The following is a 25,142-nucleotide window of genomic DNA, read 5'->3' as shown; positions in this document are numbered from 1 at the left end:
TACTTCATCAGTTGAAATCCTTATTAATGTTTGAGGACTTCTGTACCATACTATAAACTTTAATCTTCTCAAACCTAGATTACTGTAACTCCTTACTACTAGGTCTTCCAGCATGTCACTTAAAACCACTATAGTTATTACAAAATGCCACAGCAAGGCTCTTTAGGATCTAGGAAATATGATCACATTATACCCTGTACAATCCAGAATCTACTATAAAACATTAATGATAATATTCAACATCATTCATTCCAATTACACCGGCTTGATAGAGGTGACAATACAACCATGTAATCCACAGTGAACACTAGAATCTCAGGACTACTAACTATTCCCACAATACAGAGCACACATCTGACACAAATCAGAGATCGTGTGTTTCCCATAGTTGGGTCCAAAACTCTGGAATTCGCTGCCTGATAGAAAGAGATATAAAGGTGAGCTAAAAACATGGCTATTCAGAACCGCACATAAAAACTTCAGAATATATAGAACCACAAAGACAAGAAGGACAAAAGATAATAATCGAATCATGAAGAATAAATCAAATAAGAGAATGTAAGATTCCAAAAACAACCCACTGGCTAAGATGTGAAAACTATCATTTCATTTTAATTTTCAATACTCTTTGCCTTAAGTACTAGATCTATTCTTAATATGTACTAGACAATTTCAGGATAAATATGAATGCCTGTCTATGAATACCACCTCTGTAACAAATCATTGTTTATGTGTTGCATTATAACTATGAATGGCACTTTCTAAATCATTGTGATCTATACATGGAACAACTGGTATATAAAATATCTAAAGAAATAAATAACTACATTGTGGGAGAATAGATGAACGGGAAACATTTGAAACTAAGTTGATCAAACACTTTGAAACAAACACAATATGAACATTTGGCTTTCTCGCCCATTATCAGATATAGACCCTTTGAACTTGTAAATGTTATTGTCACTATCACCTCTGTCAAACGCATCCCCCCTTTACTGAACTGTAATGGTGGATGCAACTAAGGGGGTCATTTTCAAAGGCTTATCGCATGCGATAAGCCTCTATCGCACGCGAAAAGGCGCTTTTCGCGAGCGATAGCATGCTGGGGGCGGAGTCACGGTGGCGAGGGGCGTGGTCAGGATAGCGAGGGGGCAGACTCAGCGATGTCTTCACTGGTGGCGATAAGGTTAGTAACCTTATCGCCACCAGTAGTGCGCTGAATAGCACCACCTTTCACGGTGGCGCTATTCGGCACAAAAGCCGGCAGTGAAGACATCGCGATGGTGTGAAGGCTGGTGTGAAGCATGCTATGCAGGCCGGCCCTGCCCCCGCCCCCCCATTTTCTCAGGATTCATCATTCTGCGATAGAATAATGAATCCAGGCCTAGGTGCTGTTTCTTGACTGATTTGAGGAAGGAAGCATGGTCCTTCAAAACTGGTCACAGAGGTATTGAGTTAGTCCAATAAAAAGGTATCACTTGCAACGTATTTGTCGACCCTCATTTCTATACTATTGTTAAAAAAAAAAATCTTTTATTGAAAGAAAAAACGCGGAGAAAAGGGTAAACAGCAGCACAAAAAGTTGTGTTGATGTTTCTTGAGTTGCTCCTTGCATCTATAAGGTGACTAACAATCAACTAACTGTGCACCTTTCAGCCAAGGAGAGGAATCTAACTAGTTGTTTGAACAGTTTCTGAAATATTCACTGGCCAAGCATTAGGAGAGCTTTAGTTTGGCTAATCGACCTTATTCAGAAAAGACGAACTGTTTGACAGTAGGTGCAAAACTCTAAGTGGATTACAATAAGATTTTCAACTCACAGCAAGGTGATTATATATATATATATATGTCTTATTCACATACACACATATTATACTAAGAATAATTATTACATATCACCCAGCTAATCTATTTAGATCTGAAAATGGGGGGTGCGGGGGCATTTTCAGGCTTTAGAAGTATCAGTGATGTCCTTTTGATATGTTTTTTCCTCTTTTTCTTTTGAAATATAACCAATGGGGAAAGAACTCACCTAACGAACGTTAGTGCTAGGGATGCTGTCAGTATCGCATCAGCTGCAGGGCCCGCCTGGATGGAGGATGTCGGCGCGGAATGGGAGATACAAATCAAGCCAGACGTTAACAAGCCTCCTTGGAATGTTAATCGCTTTCTTTCAATGGGGCGATCTCTTGGTCTTATATTATTAGCATGTAAACGTGCTCTCTGCTAACTAGTCAAAGGAAAATCCAAAGCCACCCTGCCACCATTAATAAAATCTTTAATGTTCGTATTAGCAGGCACAATTCGATTACTGACCTGTTATCCAACAAGTCCCGAAAACAATTCAGAGTAAATTTCCCTAATATGTCTATTTTTCTGCCCTGCCAGAAGGGTTGCTAATGAATTTCCTGCTTGAATGCACAGACAGATTGGGAACTATAACTGTGCTGGCCCGGGCAACATGGCACTGGCAGCGAAAGCTTATTTGTACCCATGCAGAGTTTCCTCTAGAGTGTGTTTCTCATCCAGAGGTGATTTTCCAATAAAATCTGCCTTGATTACGGCAAGAACAGGAGCAACCCCCCCTGAGGGAGTACACCAGGCAATTCAATACTAGGAAATGTTGTGCTAGGCAAAATTAACCTTGTAGCAGTGTTATTTCCTGAAACATTATCTAGGTTTTTTTTTTGCCCTTTTTTTTTTTTTTCCTGCCTACATCGATCCTTAATGACAGGGAATTTTGCACTTACTCGGAAGCACTGTTTTTGTTTTTTTTTTTAAGCTCCTTTCTAGAGTTCATACCGAAAACGATCGTCATTTAAACCCACGGACCATTCTGCCTGGTGGCACCACCGAGGGGGGAAAACGCCGGTCATGGATTTCCTTGCATAAGCTGTTTTAATTCACCCAATCAAAAGGATTTCACAAATGACAGCTGTAATGGTTTCTGAAGTAATGCTATTGTCCCCTGTAATATATTTTTACTTACTGACACCTGCAGCCTGCAAGTTCATCGTTTTTAATGGAAATATCAACGTATGCATGGAGCGGAGGGACATTCGCATCGCGATGCAGAAAAAAAATCTAACCTTTTTCTCTTAAAGCAGGAGCTCAACGCAAGCTCCAAGGAAAAAGTCAGCCAGGCCACATTGCCCAGTTACAGATGCACAGCGTTCAGTCTCACAAAACGTGAGCCTGTGTGATTCCCGGCTCCGGTTCTTCCTCTGTTGCCCTTAGTACGGTGTCCTTTCATTTCTGTTCTAGAACATTTGTTTTCCTTATTGGACCAAAAGGTATGTGGTATTCATTGTGCCAAACCCACTGGTTTTTTTGGTTTTAATCTCCCTTCCAGGAGTGCACTGCTCCACGGTTTATGCTAAGCTCATGCTTATTGTAAGGATCAGATAAGCTTCCTCCTTCCCACAGCAGATCAGAGGGAGTTTCTGTAGCCAGGCTTAGCAAATTCTGCAGCCCGGTTTCGGAGCTGCAGGGGCGATTCCATGGCATATCTGCAGTTTTATACGGATTAATATATACAAACATTCCAGATGTATTGAAAGGGTGAATTCTTTTTAGATTTTCTGCATGTTTTGATTTTGTGCATGTTAATTTGTGTTCATAGTTTGCATGTTAATTTGTGCATGTTAATTTGTTAATTTGTGTTCATAGTTTTATTACCCCTTTATGTTGTGTATTCCCACTTTTCTACCTTCATTTTATTTTCTTTAAATTTTCACTTCCTATTCTCCTGACCTCTTCCTCTTGTTCTCCCATTGTCTCTCACTCTGGCCTCTTCCATCAGTCTCTTCCCTTCCTGAAGCAGAATCCGTTTGCTTCTTTCATTGCTCTCCATAACTAGCCCAGATCTCTTATAATTACCTTGATATTTAACAGAGATCCTACTTTAAATTACTGGGTATTAGCAGACTGTAATATTATGGCCCTCAAATGCTATATTTATTTAAGAGGCCAATGTATTAAGCTGCGATAACGGCCCATGTTAATTCCATGCAAATGAGTTAAGATATAAATAGTGCATGTTAAATTTCTCACATTAATGCCGTTATCATAAAAACCTTAATGACACCTCCCTGAGGTGCAGTTTTCTTGCGATAATGGCTCTGCATTGACATTTGCGCATTTTTACGCACGTTATTTTGCTATGCAAACATAGGTAATGAGCTGGTGTAGTACATAATTATGTAGCTCATTACCTAGTTTTGCACAGATGATGTGCCAGAGTTTGCAATAGCTAAACAACAGGTATAACATTTTGCAAACAGAGTAGCACGCATTATTTGCTGCTTTAATGTGCATTCACATGTTTGCAAACAGCGTGCTTTAGTTCGTCGGCCTCTCCGTGTGGAAAAGTGAAAGCTCTGCCGATGGCGTAGGTGAAGACCTTGTCACCCCCCCCCCCCGTACCCCTCAGGCCATTGGGAGCATGGTAGGATCCCAGTGCTCCTAGCATTCTCCAGCCTTGTTGGCGATACTCCGACAGCAACGCCGTACGCTGCCAGGAGCAGGGCAATTATCCTGCACTCTCAGGAGCTGTGGGGGCTGCAGGGGGGGTGTCAGGTGAGCCTGGAGGGTTGGGACACGAGGAGGCGCCTGGAGGTCATATTTATTTGCTGTATTTTGGGGAGGCTCCTTGAGTGAATAGTCCCCAATATTTTGAAAATCTTTTGTGGGGGGGGGGGGGGGCGGGGAGGGGGGACTTGGAGGGAGGGGATGTTCGGGTACATTGCCTGACAGTTTCAATTTGTTCGGGGCGTGTGATGGTGGAGGTGGGCTGGGGGAAGGGATTGGGCCTTATTCTGTCACTGAACCGGTTAACATTATCTGGAATAATTTTAAATCTACTTGGATATATTCAAACATAGCTGGCTTAGGCTTGAAGGTTATCCAGGTAACATCAGCTGAATGATTTTAGGCAAGTATATTCAGCAGGACATTCATCCCACCAAATACCCTTTAACAATAAACAGCTAACATTAGCTGGATAAGCTGTCCATTTCCCGCGTTTCTGAATATTGCCTTCAATACATTTCCTCGGTCAAGATAGTACCTTTCCCTTTTGCACAGATGCAGTTGGTAGCCAGAATCAGACTGTAAGTACAGTATGAATCTAGAGTGGATTTCAGATATCTGCTCACTGTTGGCAGGGTGAACAACTGTGCTAACCTGTTCATTAACTATCAGCTCTAAATGAAAGAGGCTGGATTAATAGTATGTTGGATCTCAGCCGTTATCTGCCACTGAGACAATAGAGCACTCAGAGCTTTCTTGGCGTTCTTCCAAAGCGGCAATTCAGAGAATACAATCGCTAAGAGAGACAGAGATCTTGCATTGTCAAACTCTCTCAAAAAAACATCGGGGACTACTCGCCACCTCGCAATTTTTTTTTTTTTTAATCATACTTTAATGAAAAACTTCCACCAAATCCCAAGGCCTCAAAATGAAATGAATTGTCATCTACTGGTTTCATCCTTGTTTCACTGAACGAATGCAGAATCAGAAAGCAAACTACGATGTTTATACAGTTACATTGTTTGGTGAAGACTTCTATGTACTTTGACAAGTAAAATGCCCACTATTCGACATCAACCGAATGGGTTCACACACAGGAAACTAATAGGCGGACGCACTAACCCATGATATTTGCCGCAGATTAAAAACCAGTTTGGCAAATCTGCAACAGATACAACCGTATCAAAGTTTCTCCCGAAATGTTCTGCAAGTTGCTGGCTATAGTGACATTTCTGAGACTGGCAGCCTCAGATGGGGCCACTATGTTGTAGAGTTCCCATATAGTCTTAAAGGGTGGACCACAGGAGGACCAGCGGACTGGTGAACCCCCACCTCCCAACCTCCTCGCCTCTGGTAAGGCAAAAACGTGTGAACGCAGTGGGGCTTCTACAAGCCCTGCCCACTTGTCCCCCTCAGCATATAAGAAACTCCTAATTGTGGATCCCATCTCTCCTCCACCCCGTGGGGGAGCTTACCCAATGGCTGGAGGAGGGTGGGGGGTGTGGCTTCTAGAGGCAGAAACAATACCCACTTGTAGAAGTGACGGGAGCTAGCCAGTTCCATTTTGGAAAATGGCAGCTGGCGAGGCAAGCACAAGTTGGCCTTGCTCCTGCCACAGAACCCCCCCCTCTAGCTATTGGGTAGGATGGGGGGGGTCCGGTGGGCAGGGAGGGAAGAGTAGAGAGTTGGCACTTGGGTTTGGTAGCATTGACACTTTTTTGCCCATGAAGGGCATGGGGCTTGGCAGGGGGGGGGGGGGGGGGCACTAACTTTTGCGGAGATTTGCACAAAGCTCCACCCCCCTCGGGCTGGTCCACAAAAATAAATACACCTGTGAGGTGATTATTCTTTTGTGACAAGGGACCCATCGAGGCTTTTCTGCAGGCTCATTTGTCTCAAAATTGCCCTCTAATGAGTTGCTCTGCATCAGTTTGCAGCTTTTTTTAGAGGAGGATTTGAATAAACCTTTGTGCCTAGACAGCTGTGCACAAAAGTTTATTCTTCTACGTTTTTTCATAAAAGAGGTGTTTATTTTGAACATTTTTCCGCAAAAGACCCAGCCTTTCGCATTTTTAGGCATTTATGTGAAACTTTTCATGGTGAAACGCATTTTGCAAAAAAATAAATAAATTAATAGTTCTGCACTTTAGCAGATTGGCATCTAAGGCTGGAAAAGTAGCATCTGCTTGCAAGGAGATTTGCTAACCATCTGTATTCTTGTGTAGGTACCTGGATTTATTTTATACTGATGTTGTGAGAACAGCTTTATTGCCTTCTGTCCATTGAGTGGCTTTTTAAAGGGAATAACGGACACAGAAGTAAGAGTGAACCACAAATGCAATGTGTTCTGACCTGGAGCATCCATTTCTTACCTACACTGGCACGATTATAATGATTTTCACCTAATGTTTCATGCATGCTCAGTCCAGCGCCTTGCAACGTGCTCTGTCCTATCCGACTAATTGAAAGCTGTTTCCAGCCAGATACAGAACACCTTTCCGTAAAAGCCAGCCAATAAAGACTATTTCACTTTCAATGTTGAATTTTCTCTTTTCTAAACATACGACATTGCTTAACAGTTGCAATAGGGCACGATGTATGCACAGGTTTTTAGACGGTCAATGTTTTTTTTTCTCTTTAAAGCATTGAGAATTCTTCTTGAAGAAGAAATCAAAAGATGGCTGAACAAAAAAGCTAATTGCTTTCAACATTACTAACATTAACTTGTGTTGCTTTTTTTTTTTTTCCCCTCTGAATGAAGAACTTGCACTGCTTATCATTAAATCCTTGATTAAAGCCCCTCTCTTCTAGCATCAGAGGTTCATGCTACTTCTGGAAAGTAAAAGGTAATGGCAATAACACAAGACAGAGAACCTAGCCAACTGCTGTGTACTGCAATCCTTTGATGTAAATATTCATTTTGATTTTGGTGAAACAGCAACCATGTCAGCAAAGGTAGAAAAGACAGGAAGAAGGTTACATCAATGGCATTTCAGGCCTTTTTCTTCCATGTAACAGATGTCAAGTGTTGTTAGATTCAACTCAACTTGTTTTGTGCATGGCTTGGAGCCAAAAGCAATTCACATTTGCCAAAGTATACGATCACATAGGTTCTTAATAAGAAAAATGTGCTTTTCCAAATATATGTGGAAAGTTGCATATGGTAGAAGAAATCGATATTTTTGATCCTTGGAGAAATCTGAAGCCCCTCACTGCCCTCCCTCCCCCCTCCCCCCCCGATGTTTTTTCATAAGGGCTCCTATGAAGGAGGAGGTGAGATATAAGGGACATTACTCTGTCCTTCGTGCACAGGTGGGTCATTCCCTTGGCTGGCCACTTTCTGCATGACTGTAGTACGCATAATTGCACAGTGGCCCAGTGTGCTTCTATAAGAGAGGGGGGGCCACTTGGTGAATGAAATACGAGTCTGAGGATGCCTACGATGGCAACTCTTTCCTTGCTTACTTAACCTTAAGCCCCCTCCTCTGACTGAGTGGCTCTGTATTTTACCTAGAGGTACAGCATGGTTATGACAGGAGGGACAAGTAGCGAATGAAGTCTCAGAGTTGTGCTGTTAGTAGCATAATAAATCCCGGGTCAGATGGACCATTTGGCCCATCCAGCCTTCCCAGTTTGAGTTTCACCTGCCCAAGCGGGAAAGACTGGCCTTCCTTAATATGTAGTGCAACAAGTGAGACAGGGAGGATAACGCACAGTGCAACAGACCCCATTTTGCAGACTTCAACACTGGTATGAGAATTTTACTAACTCGTATAAAGAATCTCTTGTTATTGACTTCTGTTGTGCATACAACATGTATTTTTGCACTAGAAATGAAATATTTACATTTGTCTTGCCTCTTCCCCCCTGGTTTCTCTTTCTTTTCTCTCTAGAGTTTGTGTTTCTTTTTTTCGCTGAGGCTGAAGATGATCATTCTTCCAGAAACGTTTCTCAGGCCCGAAATTACGTGACTTCCACCCTTCATTGAAAACGTGATTATGAAATCCTATGGATCATTTTCTAAGACACCGTAAACCATGTTAAGACCTTGAATTCCCCTGATTTGTATTCATGTTCAACAATAGGCAAGAATCCCTGTGCCTGAAGTAATCAATAGTCACTTAGTCCCTGATTCTCAAAGACAGGAACAGAAATCCACTCATAAGCATCTGGTGAGCCACATTTATAAAAACTATGCAAGACTGAAAAAAAGCACATTTTTTTTTGTATTTGATTTGTTCAGGGGCTTCCCTCCTGCTCTTTGCCATTTCAATCGGCCTACAGTGCCATGAGCTTGCATTCACAACTACCTGGGGATTTCCTCTCCCATTTTGCATCCCTTTCCCCCTCAGCTCCTTTCGCCCGGTCATTGCGGCGACAATCCTCGGCAAGAGCACCATGCCGGGGGCTCCTTCTGGTACCCTCCCAGTTATGGGCCCTAGGTCCAGCCACTAGGTGTCGCCATTGTGCAATTGGCTGGGGCTCCCTCTACTCGAGAACAGCGAATGCTGCCTCTGCAGCATCCTGGGCAGGAAAGATCTGCCCTGGGAGCTGAACTTCATATGGCAGGTGCACAAAACTACCATTGTGCCATATTTTAACTGGCAACATGCAGTGAATAATCAGACCCACAAAAAAATAAACTTGTGCAATCTGATGCTGAGTGTGTGTGTGAGCCTGGCCCTATAATTTTTGTTTTGTCTATAGCGATGGTACCTGGGGATACATTTCCAGCTCATTTTCTATACTGTAATATTACATTAAACAAGACTCCTCTGCAAACTATATATTCACCTTTAAGAGATAATTTTCATGGAATGACAAGCTTTAGCAGGATAATGGTCTCCAGCTGCACAATAAACGCCAAAGGAACACCAAGGCTTTTATAGACAATCAATGTTTATACCACTATCTTGGCACAACCCGTGATTTTATGGACATTACAATATTTTTATTACACCAATGATTCATAACATAAATAACAATGGAATATCTCACAGACATCCTGCAAACAGAGAGAAACTGCTGTAGTAAAATAGGCACTCCTCACTGTACTATCAGTTGACACCATATTAAGATCATTAGCCAATCAGAAATCTCCTTTTTTTCAGCACTATGTCTGGGATGTTATGAAAGCATGCATTTATTTATTTATCTATTTATGTATTTATTTTAAAGCTTTTATGCACCGCTGTTTGGATACAACCATCATAACGGTTTACAATATTTGCAATTATCTAACAGATAACAGACAACAAGTAACGTCTTAATGCCTCAATCAAAGGTTTACTTTTGTTATAGATTTACTAAACTTTTATGAAATTTCTCTGGCCGAAGCAAAGAATTCACTACACATATGATATTTCTACCACCTTTTGGGGGTAACTGAATGAAATTCGCTGGTGAGCTGTTCATGTTTCTAGCAATCAAAATAATAGAATTAAAATACATTTTGTGGTATCTAAAAGCAGGCCCATACAAATTACAGCACAACATGCTATAATGTTCTGTGTCAATAGCGAAATAGTTTTACATGGTCATGATGATGTTGTAATTAACTGCTCAATAAAGCCAAAAGTCATCTCAACGAACATTTTAAAATGTTAAACAACCTCCCAGCGAATACATAGTTACAGGGAGAATTGCCAGGGCTTTGTTTGGCAGCACAGGGGTTTACAGGCCAGGTGCTCCAGTGGTTTGGGTCCTTTTTGGTTGGGAGGATACAAAATGTTCACTGGCAGAACCAAGCAAGCACCTGCACCCCATGGATGTCCCTTGTAGCCTAGCAATAAGGTCTTCTATTCCCACTATTATTTAACCTGTAAGTAGAGTCCCTGTGACTGGGACATTTTTTCATTTTTGCTGATGGGACTCAGCTTTTTGTCTCCTATAGGATCCTGAGCATCAGGATGATCAAGGACAGCTCAACCTTCGTCTACAAAGGGCCCCCTGACTGGTGAACTGGACACTGTATTATCCAACCCTAGGCACTGTTAGCGCTGTTGTCCCTCATCCCCATTCCCGTAGGGCTGGACAACAGAGAGCAGAAGGCCCACAGTTTTCTGCGGCAGCTCAGAGGTAGATTTTGTGGCCTAAATTAGAACATTTTGAAGCACATTGATAAACATTTCCCACTTTTGTTTTAGATTATAACGATAGTTTCCAACCTTATACTCGTGTCTGTATAATTTTCATTGGGTGAGGGAAAAAAATCTAAAGTTATCAGTAAGGGAGGATCTCGGGGATGGGGAGAGAAAGGGAGGAGGATCAAGAATGGGGCGAGGAGAAGGTGAGAGGACTGGGCATGGGGGAGAAGAGGGAAAGAGATGGGGGAAGATTAAGGAAAGGGCGAGGAGGGGGAGAAGATCAGGAATCTGGGATGGGGTCAAAGAGGGAAGCAGGTTCTGGAAGCGGGGGTAGGAGGGTTGGGTTCCAGGACCTGGGGGAAAGGCAGAGGTAGAAAAGAAGGGAGGTTCCAAGATCTGTGGGATGAAGGGAGAGAAGATCAAAGCTGCAGGAGGAGGGGTGGGATGTTTATGTGTGTGTGTGTTTGAGTGCCAGACTGGGCGAGAGTGGGAAAGTAAGGAGGAGTAGCAGCGGAACAAGGAGGATTGGATCTATTCTTTGGGATCACACCGGGCAGGACTTTCTTTAGGGGGTAGATGCCAATATGGAGTGCCCACATCTTTTTTTCCCAGAAAGACAGTTGTTGTGACTTGAATCGGCCACTCTCAGAGACAGGATGCTAGGCTTGATGGCCCTTTAGTCTGACCCAGTCTGACATTTCCTAGGGTGGCTGGGACCCGGTGAGAGAGGCCAATTGGTCTCAGTTAGTGAGTGGCTCCGCTTGAGGGTGGGAAACTTTGGCGGGGAAGGGGGTTAGCAAGAAGGGGGTTGTTTGTGGGTGAATGGGATGGTTGCAGTCTTTCTATTGTCAGTTTTATTTTATTGTATCAGTGCTATTTGTAGCGCAATTTTTGGTTACTTTGTAACCCCATTCTGGATGCTTTTTATATAAAGATGGGCAACAAAAGGAATAACTAAAATAAAATATAGAACATGATATGGGAAAAATAAAGCAAGCTCAAAACAGGTGATGATTGCTCCTACTTTGAAAGTGAAATGTCTATTTATTGAAAAACTCTTGTGTCAGCATAGTTGTGTAGCACTGGATGATAAGATCAGAGATTCATTGAGATTCCCGTCTTCTGACTGCATTTAGTAATTTATCTAGAGCAATTAATGCTTGCCACATGCTCCAGAAGCTGGCCAAATGAAGTGCCTTTGACATGACCTCAGTTGCTCCATACTGCCATGCTTCCACTTTTAAATGTGCACCACCCACCCTATAGACTGATGTTTTACCTTCAATGATACAAGACTGAGGATTTGCAAAAACGTAGAACTATCAAGTACAATATTCATGGTGCTAGAGTTTTGGGGGGGGGGGGGGGGGGGGGGGGGGGGGAAACAGAGTTAATGGACTGGCCTATGAAAATCAAGTGACCTTGTGTGAAGCTAGAATGAAACAAAATTACAGTATCCATCCACTGTCATCATTTTAAAACAGAAAGGAAATCTTCAAGAGTGTGAACTGAAAAGAAATTTCTATTCCTTGCAACCCTACGGAAGTGTGCAATTACTGCCCCCATCTCCCATTAGTAATGAACAGTTGTATGTTGTATTGCTCAAATATTTTTATTCTTGCATACAGTCCAATGGAAAGGTCAACTAGTAGTATACTTTCACTTTCGCTTCTCCAATTTTTCTGTCCAACATTGCCTCTTCATAAAACTTTACAAAAATATTTCAGAGGAAACGCATGCTCGTAAAAGATACCTCTTGCTTGAAAACACATAATGAAATTATAGTATGTTACAACCTTCTCTTAACTTCCGGACAATGTGATCTAGATGTAGTTGACTCACCATAGCCATTTATAACTTCTTTGGCACAGCTGAAAAATGCTCTCTGCTCTTTTATGACAATGAACGGCAGCATTTACAGAAGACATGAAAAGTGGGTACCACACGCATTTTTCTGGGTCCAGTCATGCCCAATGATTTTGCGTATGACAAGACCGACCACTTGACTAGCAGAAGTGGAGAGAGAAGGAATTTCTATCAAAGAGGTTACATTCCCAATGTGGGTGACAGATCTGGTGACGTATTAGTGTACAATATACCTATGAAGGCAGAACCCCCTGAATTATTATATGACTGTTGGGGATGGCTGCGTGTGACGTCCTGCAGGATAGGAGACAGCTGGAAACCTGGTGGGTACCCAAGGCTCCATTTCTCACTGACATGACCCTTCCTCTTTGTGTTGACATGTTGAAGCTTTTGTGAGCTTTCAGGAACCAGTGCAGGTGATGACTATTGAATGTACTGTTAATGCTGTGCCTTATTAGGCAGTACAAATAACATTTTATGAAGGTGAAACAGGGTTGAATAGATGGGAAAACTGTTTCATAATGTTTTGACATTTGATCAACTTCACTGTCAATAGTGGCTTCTGCTGTGCAGTTTGTTAAGCCATTGCTGATTTATTTTTGGACTCTATAAAACCCTTTTTATATATGGGTCTTCTTGCTGTTTCTTTCCCTATTTCATCCTACAGAACCATGTTGATTAAGAGGCCAATGCAAGCACTGTATAACCCACAGTTGGATGCGGGCTGTATAGGTGCTAACATCCCTTATGCAATAAGGGGCGGATTTTAAAAGCCCTGCACGCATAAATCCTTCCGGATTTACGCGCGCCGGCGGCCTATTTTGCATAGGCCGCCGGCGCGCGTAAGTCCCGGGGCTTTCGAAAAGGGGCGGGAGGGGGCATGTCCGGGGGCGTTCCCGAAACGACGCGGCGTTTCAGGGGCGGGCCGCAGAGTTTTGGGGGCGGGCCCGGGGGCGTGGTCGAGGCCTCCGGACCAGCCCCCGGGACCGGAGGACGGAGCGGGGCTGCTGGCTGATGCGCGCAAAGTTACGCCTGCTGAAAGCAGGCGTAACTTTGCCAACAAAGGTGGGGGGGGGGGGGGGGTAGATAGGGCCGGGGGGGTGGGTTAGGTAGGGGAAGGGAGGGGAAGGTGGGGGGAAGGGCAAAGGAAAATGTGCGCGCTGCATTTTCCCTCCGAGGCCGCTCCGAAATCGGAGCGGCCTCGGAGGGAAAATGCAGCACGCGCTGGGCTCGGCGCGCGCAGGTTGCACAAATGTGCACCCCCTTGCGCGCGCTGACCCCGGATTTTATAAGATACGCGCGTATCTTATAAAATCCAGCGTACTTTTGTTCGCGCCTGGTGCGCGAATAAAAGTACGCGATCGCACAAGTATTTAAAATCTACCCCTAAGGCGATTAGCGCCTCTACAACCCGCGTCCAATGCGGAGTGACTAATAGCGCTCATCACATGCAAATGCATGTGATGAGCGCTATTAGGTATTCACTCCCTATGCAAAAAAAAAAAAATGTGCATCTAGGAGCAGGTGTTAATAGCTGAGCGCTCTTAAAACTAGTATAGAAAAGCAGAAAAAACTGCTTTTCTGTACTGCCTCCTACTTAATATCATTGGGATACTAAGTAGGAGGAAAAACAAAACTAAATAAAGTAAAAAAAAAAAAGTTAAAAAAAAAAAACGCCAGCAGTCGGGTGCAGGAAACGGACGCTCAACTGACAAGCGTCCGTTTCCTGTACCCCCTGGCTGTGCGGCGTTTAGGATAACCGACGCTGATAAACTCGACGGCGGGTTTCCTAACCGGCGGACGGTCGATGCAGGTCGGGTTCTCGTTAGCCAGGAAGCGCTAGGGTCGCTTGTGCGCCCCTAGCGCCTCCTTGCTAACACGACCCCCTAATTTAAATATTGTATGGCACCCCCGGGGGGGGGCGCCTGGGAATGCGTTAAGAAAGCGGGCCCTGACTGTTCAGCGCCCGCTTTCTGCGCATATTGGGTTGGATTTTAAAAGGCTTAGGCGCGTATCTCATGCGTGTGACCACGAAAACCCGCTCCTGCATGTGCCGAGCCTACTTTGCATAGGCACGGTGACGCACGCAAGCCCCGGGACGCGCATATGTCCTGGGGCTTGAAAAAAGGGGCGGGGCGGGGGCATGGCCGGAGCTTTCAGGCGCAGCGGCCATTTGCCGTTGCGCCCGAGATTGCGGGCCAGCCATCGGCCAGCGCGTGCAACCTACGCCTGCCCGGAGGCAGGCGCAACTTATAAAATAAAGGTTGGGGGGGATTTAGGTAGGGCTGGGGGGCGGGTTAGATAGGGGAAGGGAGGGAAAGGTGGGGGCCGAAGGAAAGTTCCCTCTGAGGCCGCTCCGATTTCGGAGCGGCCTCGGAGGGAACAGGGAAAGCCATCGGGGCTCCCCTAGGGCTCGGCGCATGCAAGATGTCCAAGTGTGCACCCCCTTGCACGCGCCGTCCCCAGATTTTATAATATGGGTGCCGGGTTGCGCGTACAAATCTACGCCCACGCGCAAGTCTTAAAATCTGGCCCATTTATTGCATCGGCCCCCTAAGTGTTTCTGACAATCTTTTTAAATGTGGCAGCGTGGTGGCTGATGTCTGGGGAAACGTTTTTGGCTTCTTAGCCTTAGTTCGCACTGTCGAGCATTTGTTGAGCATGCTTGCTGCAGTTCTCCGCCCCTTTTCTTTGGGGGAACCAATGGCATCAGAGCGGCTTGGCACGCCAGAAAGACAATTAGGCTTCTGCATGGTTTCACAAGGTTGATTATTCACTCTATGGCTTGGAGTCAGGTGAATCCAAAATGCCTCCTTGCTCGCACATTAAAACCCTGTGTGCTGGTACTTGTGAGTCCCAGGAGAGATTGCTAAACACAAGACAGCATTTTAAACATTCGCTGGACCTTCATACATAGCTATGCAGTACAGGCTCCTTTCTGTCTTCAGACTGGGTGAACTGAGCCCGGAGAGAAATTGGCATTTAATGTCATTGTCATGCTACTCCACTTTTATACCTAGAAAAATAAGGTTTATACGTAAAGCAGCAGGTAAAATGCTAGGACGCCTTCATGCTTAGCTCATGTTGTACAGATCTGATGAAGGGAGGTACCACTCTTGAAAGATGGTCATAAATCTACTACGTCAGACCTGTAAAAGGGATCACCTAGAACTTTTTTTTTTTTGGCTGCTGCACTTCCTTGTCCAGGGATGCACAGTTTTGAAAACTGCCTCTGGCTGATCTATATTTAATGTCTGTAATTATAGATTAGCATGACAGGCAATGCCAATTTTACTGTCCTTTGTTCCTCTTGACCAAATTCATTTCGTTGAAATTATAAGAACTGCAAAATAAACTTACTTTACAGGGATGTTTCTGGGTTTTGTTTTATCAGCAGCCTGTAAAAAGGATTAAAAAAAACCACATTAATTAAGTAACTTTATCAGGCATCCCTTTCAGATTCTTTCATTCACATTTTTTTTTTTAAAGAATCCCGGTGTCACATTATATAGCAGAGTTACCTGTTTGTAGTTTTGAGAACAAAGTTTTGCGTGCAGTAGACACCATGGCTCTCCCCACCAAGTTCTGGGCCATTTCAGACACAGTAATGCAGTAGCAAAACCAATACTGCAACTCCCCATTGTATCGTGACAAAATGAATAAATACTTACTTTAAAAATAAAATACTAGCTGCATTAAAATGTTACTGTGAAGGAATACATAAAGAACCGGATTAAGCCCAATACTTTTTCTCTAGTACAGCTTGATTGTGCTATGGAAGGGGGGGTATACATGCAAAAAAAAAAAAATGTTGTCTGGTTTTGTTTCATGTTCATTTAAATGTTGTTTCAGTTTTGTTTCTAATTTTATTTTTTTTTTTAGCACCTGCTGTTTGCAAATACCAGGAAGGAAACAGCAGAGAATTAAATTCTGTTCACTGTTTCTTTTGCTTCATTTACAAAGGCAATGAAGCAACGTCTTCTTCTGTAGCATTTCAAACGACTGCCCAGCCCTATTGCACTGTACTCCCACCGAAATAAGGGACAAGCTTGGTTGAAAGACCACTGAATTTTACTTTCTTCATCAAAGAGCCCAGATCTAGCAAATCAGCTGCTGAAATTTATTACAAGTCCCTAACCCCAAGAGAGTGATCAGCACCTATCAATCAGTATTTCAATAAATGTGGATAGATACTGGTATCACCATTAGCTTCCAAAGAATTCTCCAGTTCTGACCCGATTCCTGTCTGTAGATCTTATTCCAGCTTTCAGTTCAGGAAACTCCAGACTTAACTTCTTTCCCTCTAGTATAATAACATAGTAGGTGATAACAGAAAAAGACCAATTGTTTCATCCAGCCTGCTCAGTTATTCCTGTCCACACTGCCAAGGATTTACCACAGGTGTCAACCCTAAAGCATTACTGTAAGATACCACTCCTTACCTATGACATTTTTTACCATCTTCTTTCTTGGTACTCTGGGCCTTATTTTCCAAGGCTATCGCAGGCTTGCGCCAACAGCGCACGCCTGCGCTACCTACATCGGGGCGGAGTCGGCCCCGGAAGAGGAGGAGTCGGGGCGTCACCGGGGCTGACTCTGCGAAGACGCCGCGGACGGCGAAAAGGTAAGGGGCCTTTTCGCCGTCCTACTTACCACCTTTCACGGTGGCGCTATTGGGTGCGAAACCGGCAGCGATTGCACCGCGGAGGTGCGATCGCTGCCACCCCCCATTAGCACAATTTTCTAAAGTATCACAGGCCTGCGATACTTTAGAAAATGAGGCCCTCTACCAACTTGGCTACATGACCGTACAAAATTCCCTATTTGGTTCCCACCCACACCCCTCATGTGCTCTTAACCCTCCTCCCCTCCCGAGCAAGAGTCTGGGAATGCCCTGGCCCCCACTTACCCCTTCCATTGGGGCTTTTTAGTAAAAAGGACAGGAGGAATTCCCACCCTCTACTGCTACTTAACATATAATTTTTCATGGCGCCACACGACACACGAAGGGCTGCGCTGAGGCCAGCCGCATAAGTGGCCTCGAAGTGGTGCTGCCGCAAGGGCCAGCAGATGCTATTTTCAAGCAACGTCTGAGAGTCAGGAGACGCGTGGGCATCCGTCCTGCCTCTTTTACTAATAAAAGCCCCATAGAAGGGGTAAAATGAGGGCCAAGGCAGACCCTGACATCAGCATCGTTATTTGGGGGGTGGGGCAGGAGGGATTTCAGAGGGGCCCAGTCAGGCCCTGATATATTTTTTTAGTTCGCTTTTGTTTTTTTGTTTTTTTTTAAAGCTTATTTTGGTTCAGCAAATGACTCGAACTGAAATAAACATAAAGGAGGTCATTTCCACAAGGATTTATACATATAAAACTGGGTTGTACATGTGTAAATGCACTTTACGCATGTAAGTGGTCTTTTGAAAATTGCTACAATAATAGGTTATATTTGTATGTGTAACTCTTTGAAAATTACTTCCTAAATGACTCCTCCCAAAAATGAAATAAACCACCTGAAACGACATTTTGGGGACAGCATATCCCTGCTACCTTCCCATGTCTAACCTTAAAGCATGGAATAAGCAAAGCCATTAGTAATATCAGTGAGGCTGACCTCCTAGGTCCCCGTGGTCTTCTGGATGGATCCCCACCACAATCAACCTGCCATATATGGTTCTCTGCCACCACCATCCCTTGGGGATTTGTAGCCTGATATCAACCCAACTAGCGTAGGCTACCCCCATGACATCTGGTACTTGGTTGTACATAATGCCGCAGAGGAGCCTCCAAGCAGCTTGAACGAAACAGTTTGTAGGCCATCAACCGATGTGCTAAATACTTCCTTAGGATGCAGTCCCTAAATTCAGTTTCCATGGCCTTCAATAAGTTCTGTGCAATAGGACACACCCAGAAAAGGTCCAGGGTTGTCCCATTTGCTGTGCAACCCCCTTGGACAGTGGCCTGGATGAATGCTATGGTCCCAAAAAACAAACCGGAAAATAGTCTATCGAAGCCAGAAAAAATGCGAGATAGACCTGTCACCTTAAGTTGAAAATACGTTATTTGCACAATCGATAGAAGAGCCCAACTCTGGCCGAGTTTCACACAAGCGGATGCATCAGGGGTGTATAAGATGAACTGCTTCTAATAATGCACAAAAATCGTATTATAACCAATTGAGGAAAAACGGTGAGCAGTGTCTTTTAAAAGAAATGCATCTACCAGTGCATGAAATTGATGTGTGTACCATATTATATCCCGTTGAAAATTAAAACAACATAATATTCGCCACAGAGAGCTGCCAGTGTTATAATACGATTTTTGTGCATTATTAGAAGCAGTTCATCTTATAAGCCACTGATGCAGCCGCTTGTGCAAAACACGGCCAAAGTTGGGCTCTTTTAACGATTGTGCGAATAAAGTACTTTCAACCTAAGGTGAGAGGTCTATCTCGCATTTTTTCTGCCTTCTGGACAAATGCTATTACAGGCAGGTCACCCTTTATGGCTATCCATGCATGGTAACATAGACGTCTATATTCAAATGATTTATGTGTGTAAAATCAGCATTTACCTGCATAAATCTGGCCATTTAAAAATATCTCTCTCTTTGTCTGGGTAGTTTAAATTACAAAGATAAACAGCAGGAGCGGCTGGAAGGCATGTCAAGAGATAATCTAAAATTATCTGGATAAGTTTATCTAGATATTCAGCGGAACACTTATCTGGATAAGTTCCACTGAATATCCAGATCACTTATGCAAGTGACAGGATTTTTAAAATATGGATCTCATAGTACCATAGTGAATTGTTGCGAAATTTCACTGAATTAATCTAACATTAAGGAATTAAGGGATATTGTCATTGAATGAAAAGCACAGATGATGGGAGGAAGCCTTCTCAAGTTATTCCCTGACCTCTTGCCGCGGACCCAGTTCACATCTATCTGGTGAACAGATTTAATCTTTAGTTTCCGTAAAATGTGCCTGAGTTATGATGGAGGGGCTGCCGATTTGCTTCAGAAACAGTGGACGTGAGCATCATGGTGACAGTCTGGATCTCCGTTTCAGCCACCCCTGGTTTACAGTAAATTGCATCTAATAGGCGCGCAGTACGCTCTGGCATGATTTGTGAAAAACATCCCCAGTATAAAATGCATCACCGCAACGGGGAAATACAAAAAAAAAAAAAAAAAGAAAGATGCTGTTACCGCCACTGACAGACCAGGAAGACTAAAAAGGATTTTTACTCCTCTTTCAGTATGATAGCTATAGTTTTTAAGAGACACACGTGTATGCTTTTTTTTTTTTTTAATAGCCAAGTCATATTAGGGACTGGGTGATCACGTCCAGCAGGGGGGGGGGGGGGGGGGTTTGAGAATATTCTCCCTCTATTATCGTCTAGTTCAACTATGACGCGGAGAGAACAGATTCTATTTTTAAAAAAAAGGAAACGGTTTTTTTATTAGCCAACAGCAGTAAAAGGGCAAGTGACGACCAAATGTTCAGATCAATTTCCTCCCGTGAAACCCTTGAAAAAAAAGAAAGACACACACACACACCAAACCATCTAAATGTGTAAATCTCTGGGCCTCTCAGCCAGCACGGCTTCAGACATGGAGCCTGGTTCCAGTTTATTGCTGAAGCCATTGATCTGTGTACAGTCCATTTATCATTCATGAAAAGAGGCCGGTGATCTTCACAGTATATTAGAAGAAACAACTCCCATCATCTGTCAGCGGCCCCTCTTAGTTCTGTTTCCCCTTCTCCGCAGGGAATTTCATCTCCTTCGATTCTTCTTGAATTAAAATGTTGCTAAGCAACGCAGCTGGGGGCAGGAAAGGCAGAAGGGCTACAGTCTTATCGGGCTGTTTAAGCAGCTGGAGGTTTCAGTGGTGAGGTAGGTAACAAAAAAAAAAACACAACCCCAAAATAAAACATAATCTGGATAGGATGACCCTAGAACGTCATGACGTTTGGAACATGGAATGGTTACAAAATTGTGTTATTCTTTGCATGCAGTCGGCATTGTCAAATGCTCCAATAAGAAAACAAAATAGGTGGGACGAAGAAAACAAAATAAGTAAGTTTAGCATAGGGATTTGAAACGAATTGCATTTCTCTCCAACTTTATTATTTTTTGTTTCTTTTATTTTTTATTTTTGCCTGATTTTTTTAGATATTTATTTTTTTTGTTCTAACAAAGATTGGAATTAATCAGTGCATTTTATTTCTGTAATTCATTTTTATCTTTTTAGTTGCAATTATTTTATTGTTGGCTATGTTAACCACTTTGATCAATTATATAATTGTAAAAACGGCATAGAAATAATTTAAATAAATAAATAAGTAAATAAATAAAATAGGTTGGACAAACTTCATAGAAGTTAAGTGGTTATTTTGTAACAGTTGTACAACAAACATTCCAACAAAGTCAACCAGGAAGTATAACACCACAGGGAGTGTTAGTACTCTCCACCAAGTGACACAAGCAATAGGGAGGCATGAACATAATGGCATGGAATAAATTTGGTATTCAGTAGTGTTGATGCAACTGTGGTGATGAGTGGTATGTTAAGAAAAATAAAAAAAAACAGAAGGCAGACTATATTCTACACATCCCAAATCTTTAAAATGGTCTTTCCTTAAAAGTAATATTTTCTACTCAGAAGGCTTAAATTCACAGTTGTCAGTGTACGGCTGCCTTCTGCTGACACCACATGCACTATTATAATCATGTACCGTGAACTTTTTTTTTTTTTTTAAATTATTTATCTTGCTCTAAATATATTTCCAGTCCTGTTATTGCATTATTGTGACATGCTGAGAGGTTGCTATGTGTCAAATTTACAATTTAAAGGAAACTGCAGATTTGTCTCATCCAGACTGGACATTACAGTAAGTGCTGCCATTGGCTCATGCGAGTAACCTTTTGATTGGCTGGGGTTTCCACATACTGAACTGCTATTGGTTTGTTTTCAAGTCAAAGTTATGTTTTAAATGCTTCTGAAAATTCAAAAGTATGCGCACGGGTGCAAACCCCTCTCCTCACTCTCCCCAAGGAAAGGCCAGCATCTAATGCTCGAGACCACCGATGTTTTGCTAATTTATCTGACTGCCTCGGGAACTGTATGTGGCTTGGCTGTGAAAAAGTGTCCGAAAAAAACATAACGAGAACCAATAATTATGTCTTGTCATAATGCCTCTGGAGATCAATCAGTAAAATGTGGAATGGGCTTGGGGAGGGTCATTATCAAAGGCATTTCTGTGCTTTGCCCGCAAGGATCACTTGCCCAATAGAGGCAAGTACACTTTCACGCATACTTACGGGGGAATGTTTCCTTAACGTAGATAAGTGGGTTTTTTTTTTGGGGGGGGGGATGTTTGTCCTTTGATTGTTTAACTTGAATGCATCAAGATAACATGACCTATGTTGTCTCTTTGATATTATTAAATGGAGACCTGGGTACGAGGCACTATATATATATTGAAATTGATTAGCTGTTCACACATTCTGCTTGTGGAGAAATCTATCTCCATTTTGAATTGTTCAATAATTTTATTTGCATTTAAACATTTTTTTTTGACAAACTATGAAGAATATGATTATAATAGCGCAAGTGTTGTCATCTATTAGTGCCTAGTACACAGCACAGGGACAATTCAGCACTTCCAGGTGATACTTTTAAGGAAAGATCATTTTTGAATATTTGGTACGTGTGGAATATATTTATTCTTTAGCATTGCACTTTTTGAGCTGGACTTTGTAGCATTCCCTTTGTGATGTTCTAGGGTTAAGGGAGTGACAGTCCTCCTATAGACTGAGCTATTGTCTTGCCCAGAAAGAGTTGTTTAGCAATAGATGTTCTGGGAATGACCAAAAGTTAGCAATATTCTTTAGGTGCACGGAAGGCGTACCAGGGGCATGCAGGAGAAGCTAAGATTTGGCTTCTTAGCTGCAGCTCCACGTGCCACTAAAGGAAACTCATTACAACAATGCATCATGAGCGTACTGAGCCACAACACACATCCAGTATGTGGTTAATTATACTTTAAAAATGTCAGGGCAGTGAGAGAAAATGTGAGACTACAGTATGTGGGCGGTGGGAGGTTGTATAAATCACTGATGCTGAAGGTGCAGTCAGACAGTCAAATGGAAAAAAAAAAAAAAAGTGTTTATTGATCATCTTGCTATGACTCTGCTACCACTTCCAGCTATTACAGAAAAGGCTTCACTGGGATTGTGACCTGGAACAGAAACAATATTTGTATTTAACAGAAAAAAAAAATCATATTCATTTAAATAACCAAATCCGTTCATGCTTTTTCCCGAACATGCTCTTGTGGCAGGAACCCAGCGATTACGCAAGATAATCACACGTGGCGCATTAACTGCGGTAGCCTTGCGATGTTGGAATGGTAAAACGTATTGTCAGCGGGTCTATCAAGCTGAGCTGAAAAGCTTTGTCTTGTAACAGGTAGAATGCTATCGCTTTTCTAGGGCAGCAGTTGAGGAAGGCGCTTCCTGTTTATACTCCATGTCCAATGAGTTTCTTTCCGACGTGTGCCCTTCATGTATCTTCATTAGAGGAAATGTACTTGCGATTCAGTTCTGAATCGCTTGGTTATTGACTTCTCAGTAACTTCCCACGCTCCATTTGCCGTGTTTTGATAATTAACTTTTGACCATTACGGAATTTAACGGCTACGGTCAAATGCTATTCATAGTCATCCTCCTCAATCACCTCTCCACTCATCATTTTCAAGCTTTTGATAAAATAATCTCATTGGACCTTGATTAGTTTGTCACCAGATAAAAACATCTTGTGCGGTGTCTCTCTTGACTGAGTTTCACATGCTTAGTTCAAAAGGGTGCTTATTAAGCAGATGTATTTTTCTGAAATAAATGTTTACATTTTATAAATGATTATTATTAGTAGTAAAGAAGGAGAGTGGTAGTGAAAGCTTTAGCTAGGATTGTACTGTAAGCATGATCTCGGCATTTATGGCCCGTGAGTTTCTTCTGCACGTTTGGAAACATTTGTTTGATTTCTATCCTAGAATCAGAGAAAGGATGAGAAGGGCCCAAGACTTATGAAATACTTTCAAGATGCGGTCAGTGCTGTTGAATCTCTTCCTCTGTGATGATGATGATAGCAGGGACATGGGGGAAAGCTCAGCTAGCACCTCGAGAAGCTGAGGAGTGAATACTTTATTAAGGGCTGTGGGGGCACGGGCAGAGGGTCTTCTATCACTTCTGACCTCGATCCCTGCTTCAGCTTCTGGGAACTGACAGTCCTTGCATCTTCCGCCATGCCAGAGGAGAAATCTGGGCAACTGAATAATCCGTTTAAATGATTGGGCTCACACACACTGATCATAGCTGTGAGAGCTCCCAGCCTCTTTCTCCTTAACTCTGCTCTCTCATATAGTTTCCCTCCATAGCTCTGGAACAGAAATGTCAGGTTTTTGACTAGAAGTTTGTGTTTTTTTTTCCCCTCTCTACATAAGAAACATCATTCTTCATTCATACAAATAAGATTTCAGTACAGATGATTGTGTTAAATACCTATTTGACATCTGATGCATCTGTTAAGATGATGCTAATACACGTTAATTATAACGCCTTGAGGGAGGCAATAAACAAGTGTAATAAAGTAAATAAAATAAAAATGCAAGTGGTTGCATTACTATTAGCACATCAAAGATTTTAATGAGCCGTACCACGTACAAATGTATGCAAAGCAGGACATTAATATTAAAAGAGGTTAATGTAAACCATGTTAACATGCAATTTGTGTTAATCCTCCCATTAAGGAAAGAAATTAATAACCTCTGAGGAGGTGTGGTTATTGTTTGACGAGGGCAATAGGAGGCTAACACACCGTTCAATATCCCTGCCGGAGTCCATTCCCACAAGTAGTAATTTTCTACAAAAAAAAAAGATCCCAGGTTGGGGCTAGCAGCCACCTACATATTCAATTCCAACTGCAATTGGAAAAAGGAAACAACTTCAAGAAGCTTCCAGTTCAATGACAAAATGTTCCAGGTCGGTGACCTGGCATGACCTGGCAGAAATTCACCATTTCCCACCCCTGTGTGCTCATAGGGTCCAGAAGGATCTGAATTATTTCCCCCCCATCCCATCCTCCCATGCTTGAAGGGCTGGCCATGGCCCCAAGTCCCTTCCCCAGTGAATAAAGACCCCTGTTGTCGTCAATGAGCCACCTGGAAAGCATCAAATCAGCCAATACCATTTTCAGATTTGGTGTGTGTAGGTGGGAGGGATTAGGGGTGTCAGCTGACCCCCATCGGCCTATCAACATCATAGGAGGGAGAACCTGATGCGGGGGATTGGCTGGAAGTGATCTCACTATGGGCTCTCCATGGACATCTGGGTCAGGGTGGACCTCACTGGCTTCCTAACATGGCCCTCAGAGCTAAAATGTGTCCACTCCTGCTCTAAAAGGATGCCTTCTTGGTGAATATTTATTCTGAAAACCCATTTTGACTTTCTGGGGATAATTTTGCAACATCATGCATAAATCGGCCGGCAAATAGGTGCACAAGTTACATCAGTTTTAAAAGTGGATATGCACACGAGTTTGTTTTCAAAGTTATCCTGGCAAAACTACAGGCATACAATTATTTATTTACTTATCTTT

General features: G+C 42.8%; 1 protein-coding gene across 3 annotated transcripts in view; it reads right to left on the bottom strand.

Moving 5' to 3' along the window:
- The window catches only part of AFF2 (AF4/FMR2 family member 2), a 779,982-nt gene that overhangs the window by 144,209 nt on the left and 610,631 nt on the right, over positions 1-25,142 (bottom strand). For all 3 annotated transcript variants that reach the window (XM_029607748.1, XM_029607749.1, XM_029607750.1), the window contains one exon: positions 15,843-15,880. In XM_029607748.1, the coding sequence (XP_029463608.1) occupies positions 15,843-15,880 (38 nt within the window). The remainder of the gene's footprint in view (positions 1-15,842; positions 15,881-25,142) is intronic.

This window comes from Rhinatrema bivittatum, chromosome 6, assembly GCF_901001135.1.
Source record: "Rhinatrema bivittatum chromosome 6, aRhiBiv1.1, whole genome shotgun sequence".
NCBI lineage: Eukaryota > Metazoa > Chordata > Amphibia > Gymnophiona > Rhinatrematidae > Rhinatrema > Rhinatrema bivittatum.
Note: the sequence above shows the minus strand (reverse complement) of the source record. Positions and strands in the feature narration are given on the sequence as shown.